Raw genomic sequence first — 9,328 nt, 5'->3', positions numbered from 1 at the left:
AGGTTTAGTCTTAGACAGGAGATGCTCCATCCTCTGAGGCTCAAACAAAAATAGGTAAGATTGGGCTTAGAGAAAGACTCTGCGGATGTGGGATCAAATTATGGGAGAGAAAGGTTGATAACCTCAATTTCTTGATGAAGTAAAGGCGGAGTTATCTGCTGAATGTATTATTTATTTGTAGCTCTTCTCATGTGACAAAATTCCATACATGAAACTATAACAGAAATAATATTTAGTATATTAAAATTAATATGTTAAATATGTCTTTTATATTTAGATGATTATCTATTACATAAATTTTTTGTAGGCATGTGTGTGTCTGTTTCTTGGTGTATAACCCAAAACTCTAAAATACTCTCTTGGTTTAATTTGGAATTTTAAAAACTGACATTGTATTGAATTTATGTTATTCTCAATCAGAAAAAAATAACTGGAAATATACTGTCAGTGTATAATGTATGTTTGCTACCAAATTTAACACAAATAAAAACACTTTTGAACCATATAATGTATCTATTAAAATAATTTCATCATATGAGCATACTGGCTTACCCTATCAAAAAGTAGACAGCAAAGTATTTCATTATTAGAGGGAGACTTTGACACCATTGGTTTCTAATGTGGGGGCCTCAGACTCCCGGAATCTATAAATTGAGCAATAAAAGTTGATGGTCTATTTTCTTTCTTTCTTTCCTTTTTTTGTTTTTTTGATGCCTATTTTCAAATTTTAACAAACCAAATGGAAATCACACTTTACCCATATGAAGGCTGAGGTTACAATGATGAAATGATTTCAGTTCAGTGGGACCACTCTTCAGAAGCTCCAATGGGCCTTTGCAATATTAAAATATGGAAAATGCATTAATTGTTATTTAATAATGAGTTTTACAAATACACAGAGGTTTCTGAAATAACAGGATTTGTGGTTGGGGGAAGGATTATAAAAGTTTGAGGTAACTGGTCGTAAAAATGGTGGGAAAAACTGATTTCGTCTAATCCTGTAATTTGCAGATGAGGAAACTGGGAGGATAAATAGTTTACCCAATATCACATCATGGTTCATTAGTAGTCGAGCCAGCTTTAGGATTTGCCTATTTTGGAAGTTGTAAAAAAATTACCTAACATGCCATTTTCTTGGGTGTTAGGGTTTTGCGTTTCTTTATCATGGTGTTTAGTGTTCTTAGCATTTGGAATCCAAATGCTTCACATTTTGTTTGGAGTTGTTTTGGTAAAGAGTATGTATGAGTAGGGAATGTTCTAGTCCAAACACTAGGCCAACTTTCCAGTAAAGTGGTTAAAAAAAAGTTCCACAGAAGTAATTGAAGAGCAGAAACCTTCAAAAGAGTCTTCATAGTAAAGAGGCGCCATAAAAGCCTAATTAATTTCAAAGTCCATCTTCCATTCTTCGTGATTTTAGGGTAGTCCTCATTCCTATCTACTGTAGTTCCAACAGTACTTTAAAGAGAGCACATAAGGAAACTGTTAGTGGATGAATCTGCAAAAAGAAAACTGACTTTTGACTCTTCTACAGTTTTAATCTTAAGTGTGCACACTAAATGCATACATTCTTATCAAATAATTAACATATCCACAATTAACAAACAGGAGCAATGTTTGTACACAAGTTCTTCTACCACTATAATTTTTAAAACATTGATCCCACCAGCAAGAGAGGAGACAGTTGTGCCCTTGTAAAGATAGATAATTTGAATAAAGAGTATAAGGTACAATCACAAAGGTTCAAACAATAGTTTTCCTTCTTGTGGAATGTATTAATATTTTCTTCCTTATATTTCTTTATTCTTCCTCCTCCTATTTCTTTAGACAACACAGTCATTTCTTCTCAATTTTTTTTTCCTTTTAGGGAGGGGAGGTTGTCTACTGATGGTCTAAAAGAAGCGCCTTCAACACTGAAGCTGAGCAGATGAGATATTCAGTAATTCTTACATCTCATCGATGCAGTCTTCCAAGATATTAAGATCATTTTCTAAGTCCAAAGCTTCAAAACTTCATAAAGACAATCAGAATTTTATAATCAATGGTAATAAGTAGTTGTGCGCATTCATTTTCTATGATATCCAATCCCATGTCAATTAAAACTCAGACTTCATTTTGGCATCAAATGAACATAACAAAATGAACAAGGCTGATATCTAGTCATTGTCATAGATGCAACCTGGAAATAAAAATACAAATTTCAATGGAGTTATACAAAACACATAGCTTCTAAGTGTTCCAAGGTTAGAAATGTGGATGATTCACACTCTCCCAGTTTAGAATTTTAAAAAAATGTAGAATTGGCCTACTTTGTTAAAGAGTAGTTACATGGAAGACCATATATGTTTTAACCTTCATTGCTCAGTATTTAATTCTAACAAAGTTTCTGGACAGATTTATTCTTTATCAAAATGAGACTTGGGATTATTTTATCTGGCACTTAATTAAATGTAATTTTTGGTAGTTATTTCTAAATGAGATTGAAGATACGAAATATCCGTAAGAATCGTAAGTTTAAAAGGAAACTAAAAGGCCACATGAGTAACTCTATGCGTCATTTCAGATAAGATTAATTTTTTTAGATTGTAATTTATAAATATGTGATGCTAAAAGAATACTAGTGAGTATTATAGGTTATGAAATAAGTATCTACTAATTGGTCAAGTATACATATTTTTATGGATGAGAGTAATTTGTATTAAGATAAATGATATAATGAAAAATTCACTATTTTTATACTTCTGTTTTCAAAGAAAATAAATATTCTTCCTTGGTTTCCAGTCATGTGCAAAAATAATTTTCTTAAATTATACCAGAGCATTTACCTTTCCTAACATTTTCAAGTGATTCAAATTCTGATCAGATTGGAAAGCTCTAATTAATCAGGCAAGCTATTTTTAGTATTTGTGAGAACAGTAAATTCACTGTTATTGTTCTCGGTGGTGGGTGCCATGTGGGACTTACCATCAGCAATATCATCATAGATCTCTCCATCACTGTAAATGTAGAAAATAATTTTTATTTTAAAGAAAATATCTTCTTAGCATTAAGGCAATATTTAGATTAAAAAATTAGTAATATGTTTTTATATGACACAATTAAGCATTTAAGGGTGAGAAGTTAAATGTTGTGAATTTATAAGTGGGAAGAAATTTCATATTCATCTGCATCGTCTTTCATTGGTTTACCCTAATTCTCTGTTCTATTCTAAAAATAACCAAAAAACCCACAATGTATTCCATATCGTAGACATATGGAATAGTGAAAACTTGCCTCAAGAGCACACACCATGTTTTATTTATCTTTAGATCCAACCGTGAGCCTAACACAGAGCTGTACATTTAAGAAGTGTTTATTGAACTGAACAAACTGAAAAATCATGGCACAATATTCCACTTGGGGCCCTAACTGAGTCTTTTTTTTTATTTTTAAAGGAATCTTTACACCCCACGTGGGGCTTGAACTCAGGACCTGGAGATCAAGAATCACAGGTTCCTTCCACTGAGCCTGCCAGGTGCTCCCCTAATGGATTCTTTACATTTGTTAATATCAGATATATACTTTAACTTGAACTTCAAATGCTGAATGAAATAGAATAATATTTAAAAAAAGAAACAATAATATTTGGCATAGGAAATGGATGCATCATTTTTGCATGTTTCTAATTAAAGTTTACAAATATTAATTTTAAAATATATTAATATTAGTTTCAAAATGAGTAGCCAAAGTATGGTTAGTATGGTGATTCTTATGTTATATAATTCTAAAAATATTTATGGTTATAGGCTGCCTGCATAATAATAGTTCTGGCTACTTTTACGCATTTTGGTTGTATGTGGTCCTGAATCTTTGTAAAATATGCTGTTCTACACACCTACTGAGTCTCTCTTATGTGCCACGAGATATAAACATGAGTAAGACACAAACTTTGATTTTAAGAAGCTTATAATCTAATGAGGAGAGAATGATATACAAGTAATTAAAATAGAAAGTATTATAAATGTGAATATAGCCTTGAACTGTAGAATACAGTTTCAAAGTTCAGAAATGTGAGGTGACTGTCACCTTGACCAGACCCACTTTTGGGTCCTGTACTATCTCTGCTTTTATCATGGAAGCAGCAGCAGGCCCTCCAAGTGGCTGCTAACTATGGCAGATGCTGTGAGTTGCCTCTGTCTTCTGTTTGGATCCTTTCTCTGAGATGAAGGGAGGGTTTGGCTAATGGAAATCTGATACAAATGCAAAGGGGACAGATCTTCCTATCATTCATTCAATAAATGTTTCTTAAGTATTCACTTTACTAGATGGTGAATCAATAATGATAGAGTATACTTTCTAAATCCTCTCTCTTCATCATCCTGTAATCATCACTGATGAAGATGTCCCATTATTTGCCACGTATGCATTCCTTGAAATTTGTATCTTTCATAAAATAGAGAAGTGCTTGCCTACCATTGTGATTAATGCCCTGAGAAAAAGAAAAGTATTATGATTATTTTTCTTTTGACTCTTTACTAGTTTGCTGACAAAGCACTAGCATTGATTTGTCTCTTTCTGATTGGTATCAGGTTGTTTATGGATACAGTTTGTGAATCTTTCCTGATTCTTTTATTATGCAGAACTCTGCAAATCTTTACATTGGCATATGACCTGATAATGGAGTTCACTTCTTGCACTGAAAGACTTGGAACAGTATCTTACAATGTTTGAGAGGGACTCTCACAAAACACTAGTACCAGACTGTGACAACGTCTTATTCATAAGAAGAGAAGAATCATTGACGACTATCTTTTTTTTGGCATGCTTCCAAAAAGGCAACTTAATACTCTACTATGCCTAGTAAAGAAAAGCCCTCAATTGGGGCCAAATTACTAACAGGTGACATTAGCACCTCCTGTGAAGACACTAATTGGTCCCTGATTAATGCAGTTCAACCAACTGCATTAATCAGTAAGTGAAAGGCAAAATATTACTGAAAGTGTTAGTGGTTTCCCCATCTCCAATGTTTGCCATGTCTGTCTCCAATGAATGTTTATAACTATGAACTGTATACTCATGAACGAGAAGGGTTCTTGTCTATTTAAAAGAGTGACACTGTATGAAAACCCTAACTTTCATGGGTACTACCATATTGACATTAGTATAGCATATTGTTTTAAAATTTATTTATGACAGTTTAGTAGATTATATTATTTAGATGGTATTAAGAACTTTCTTAAAGAAAAGTGTAAAATTCTTTTTACAAGTAATAGTAGTAGAAGAAAATGAACTTACTTGTCCACCAAGTAACTCCGAAGGACATAACCATCTATGAAAAAAAGGAAAATAAATTTTATTAATAGTACACAATTGAATAATCTTCACTGTTTTTTTAAGAAAGTGAAATAGAATTGAATATTTAATGTAATAAGATATGATGTAATGTGATATAATATACTGAATAATTCTATTTCCAAATATGACCTATTTTTCCTTTTTTTTTTTTAAAGATTTTATTTATTTATTTGGGATAGAGAGAGCACAAGCCAGGGTACAGAGGGAGAGGGAGAAGCAGGCTCCCCACTGAGCAGGGAGCCAGATGCAGGGCTCGATCCCAGGACCCCGGATCATAACCTGAGCTGAAGGCAGACGCTCAGCTGACTGAGCCACCCAGGTGCCCCGACCTATTTTTTCATATTCATGTCCACTTTTCTCCCCTTCTTTTCCTCCCCTTTTCTCTCTAATTTTTTTTTCTCTCTCCTGCATGTCTCTTTTCCTCTGTTTACGACCTTTCCCCTTAAAGAGAAGCAAATTATCTTCTTCTACTGCAAGTGGTAGCACAAAGCTCTTCCAAATTTTATTCTGTTTCTTCATGCTGTTACACATGCAACCCAGTCCTAAGGAGAATTTATAGTTTCTCTAAATACAAAAGTAGGTAGGTAGGTATGTAAGATCAAAGCCTTAACTTCTAAAATTTCATTATATTGAACGAAGTCAAAACTGCGTTCAACTTCCCTTTCAGATCAGCAATCTTGCGATTGCTTGGGGGAGTATGCATTCTATACAGTCTCAAAATAGTTCTCATGTTCAGTGCGGAAGGTCTTCCATACTGCTTTTGCCATTTGACAACATGTCAACATGTGCATTTTCATCTTTCATGACACAAATCATTAGAAGAACACATACCAGGCATTCTAGTGATTCCCCTGTTAAATAGGAAATAGACCATATTTTATGCAAGAAAACAAATGTTATCTTTGCCCCTATTATGCAAAATAATCCCAAGAAAATTTTTCTTGAGAAATTTCTGCTGAATTTAATTAATATTGTGAATCTTTGGAATTATTAGTTTTGTGTTAACACCTGAACACCACTCTATGCTTGAGATTAGTAGCATTCATTGCCTTGTCAATACAGTCTCTAAATTCTTTCAATCTACTGGGCTTAGTCCACTTTAGATCTAATTTTTTAGAGTAAATATGTAAAAAATGATAAACCAGGAAGCTCATAGGCAAAGATTAATACAAATGATAACAAACTATTTAAACATACTGATGTCATATTACCATTGATTTAAAAGGCAGAAATATTTTTTTTTAAAAAGTGGGACCATACAAATGAAACTATAGATTGAAACTTAAGAAAACGAATTTTCCCCTGAAATATTCCAGAGTGTAAAACACACACACACACACACACACAAAACTCCACGGAAATATTTTATCAAGAAATTCACCATTTTTTTTTTCTTTTTTTTTTTTTTTTTTTTTTTAAGATTTTATTTATTCGACAGAGATAGAGACAGCCAGTGAGAGAGGGAACACAAGCAGGGGGAGTGGGAGAGGAAGAAGCAGGCTCATAGCGGAAGAGCCTGACGTGGGGCTCGATCCCAGAACGCCAGGATCACGCCCTGAGCCGAAGGCAGACGCTTAACCGCTGTGCCACCCAGGCGCCCCAAGAAATTCACCATTTTTAAATGAAAACTTTATTAGAATCCTATTTGGAAAAGGAAGAATCAAAGTTATCTTTGAATTCTTGTAGTATGGATATAATGAAGCATGTGTCAGAATGATAAAAGCACAATAATGTAATATTTTTCTCAGACTCTGAAAAATTAGACCTTGTTATACCTTCCTTTTTTATTTCAGTCAAACCAAAGGTAGCAAAAATTAGTAATGTAAGAATATCTAAAATTAATATCCTTGGTTGCCTTTGATATTGCAGTTCTTTTATTCAACTTCATGTTAACAGACTTCTAAAAAATTTAAATATATATCGTAATTTAACATAATTTTTAAAGGGGGGATAAGCTCATCTCCAAGAAATTCAATTCAATGTGTCTCTCAAAAGAGAAAAATCTATGTAGATAACAATTTTTAGAACAAATTGTGGATTTCGTGTCATGGTCCCAATAACTGAACTCTGTCTTTACCTGCACTGATGTTTGGAGCTAAAATAAAATGTGAACATTTCTTTATAGACAGTAATTAATAGTCCAAACTTTTTTTGTTTCCATTAGTTAAAAATAGGGGCTCTGTTTTTGTTTCGATTTTTTTTTCTTAAACTGGGAAAAAAAAGAATACAATAATAAGTGTTCCCATGAGATATTCATGTTTAAGTTAATAATTTAAAAGTAATGATTTGCATGAGCTGAATCTTTTGACAGTGAAGGAAATCTCTGCGAGCTGTTCAGGCTTTGTAACGTCTCTGAACTAAAATTAGAAGATACAAAATTAGAGAAGTATATAAGAAATTATAAGCTATTGCCAGAGACTGGACTTGCTCCAGCATCAAATATATACCTTTTTTTTTTTTAAATCTTTAGAAGATTAAAGAAATAAAGAACAAAACAAAGAGAATATAATCACCATTTTTGGAAATTAAAGGTTTTTATTTTCCTTTGCTTTTAGGTAATCTTTTAAAAACTCATTTATGCTAAAATTGTGTAGACCTGGAAAATGTACTGTCTGTAGTAACTAAGCATTAATTAGTCCTTTACATGACCAAAGTTAATAACTCATGATATACAGCTTAATAGCCTGTCTTCACAAAATTAATTATAAAAATATATTTTAGACTCTCAAACCCCATTATATTTCCTCTTATATATCTTGCCCGTTCCAGAGCTCTAAGGAACGGCTGTCCCTTTCATTGCATGCTCTGTTTTGACTGTTGCTTCTCTGTGTGAGCTACATAAATATGAATGATTATGAATATTATTTAAGAAAAATGTATCAAGGAGATGCTGTGTGGGATGGTACTGTACTGCTCTATTTTAGTTTCCTGAAATGATGTGATAATTTGGAGCTCATTAGCTATAAAATTACTATTATATAGCATTTTTACAGGGTTAATGGCTTTTAATACAGCATAGGTTTCGCTGTTTAGTACCTTTAAAAATCTCTAAAACTTCATTCTATTAAAAGCATGATTGATTCACGACAGTGTTGAAAAAAGTGACCTACCATGAATTCTTATATTTTATATAATCTCTCCATTATAGTTCCTAGAAATAATCTTTTTTTGCAGTAGAAAAATGTTCTCTTTGCTTCAATGTTCCATGTACATCCATCATAAGGAGTAATGAAGGAAAAATACAAATGAAATAAGCAAAAAAGTCATCATGGCTCCATGCCATGTAAAATGGGTGCCAAGTTTACTGTGGGTGCCGGCCCACCAGGAATTCTCAAACGTCCTATGAAATTATTATTTGGAAACTTCATATTCATACAGCAGAACACAGTGGCTCGAAACAAGTGTTTTGAAAATTGTGGTGGTTTAAAGGTAATTAAGAAAGTAACACTCATCCCTCATATGTGCCAGTTCTCAGGACTGATTCACCTTTAAGAAGGGTGTCGTGAATACAAAATTATGATGGAAACACAAGATCAGCTTTGGAAAAGTTGAAAATATCTTCATTCTAATATTTTCAAATTTCTTACTTAATAAAAATGACAACTTCTGTTATTTCTTTATTATTTCATTTGTCGCAAGCAAGTCCAGGAATAAAGTTCAATTTACCTCGTGCAGGTTAAGAACAATAAAATCATGTTGCACAGATTTACCCACGCAAGTGGGACAATGCCTGACTTCAAGGGCACATGCTCATAATATAACAGAAAGAAAAAATAAAACACAGTGTATAAGACTCAATCTGANGGGGCGCCTGGGTGGCAGAGCGGTTAAGCGTCTGCCTTCGGCTCAGGGCGTGATCCCGGCATTGTGGAATCGAGCCCCACATCAGGCTCCTCTGCTAGGAGCCTGCTTCTTCCTCTCCCACTCCCCCTGCTTGTGTTCCCTCTCTCGCTGGCTGTCTCTATCTCTGTCAAATAAATAAATAAAATCTTAAAAA

At 33.3% G+C, this 9,328-nt stretch overlaps 1 protein-coding gene across 3 annotated transcripts in view; it reads right to left on the bottom strand.

Annotated features, from left to right (window-relative positions):
• Positions 1 to 665: 665 nt before the first annotated feature.
• The window catches only part of FYB1 (FYN binding protein 1), a 152,817-nt gene continuing 144,154 nt past the window's right edge, over positions 666 to 9,328 (bottom strand). For all 3 annotated transcript variants that reach the window (XM_011218980.3, XM_011218983.3, XM_034656972.1), the window contains 3 exons: positions 5,272 to 5,305; positions 2,962 to 2,993; positions 666 to 2,176 (listed from right to left, as the gene is read on the bottom strand). In XM_011218980.3, the coding sequence (XP_011217282.1) occupies positions 2,154 to 2,176; positions 2,962 to 2,993; positions 5,272 to 5,305 (89 nt within the window). In that variant the 3' untranslated portion in view covers positions 666 to 2,153. The remainder of the gene's footprint in view (positions 2,177 to 2,961; positions 2,994 to 5,271; positions 5,306 to 9,328) is intronic.

Source organism: Ailuropoda melanoleuca, chromosome 3 (genome assembly GCF_002007445.2).
Source record: "Ailuropoda melanoleuca isolate Jingjing chromosome 3, ASM200744v2, whole genome shotgun sequence".
NCBI classification, from domain to species: Eukaryota; Metazoa; Chordata; class Mammalia; order Carnivora; family Ursidae; genus Ailuropoda; species Ailuropoda melanoleuca.
Note: the sequence above shows the minus strand (reverse complement) of the source record. Positions and strands in the feature narration are given on the sequence as shown.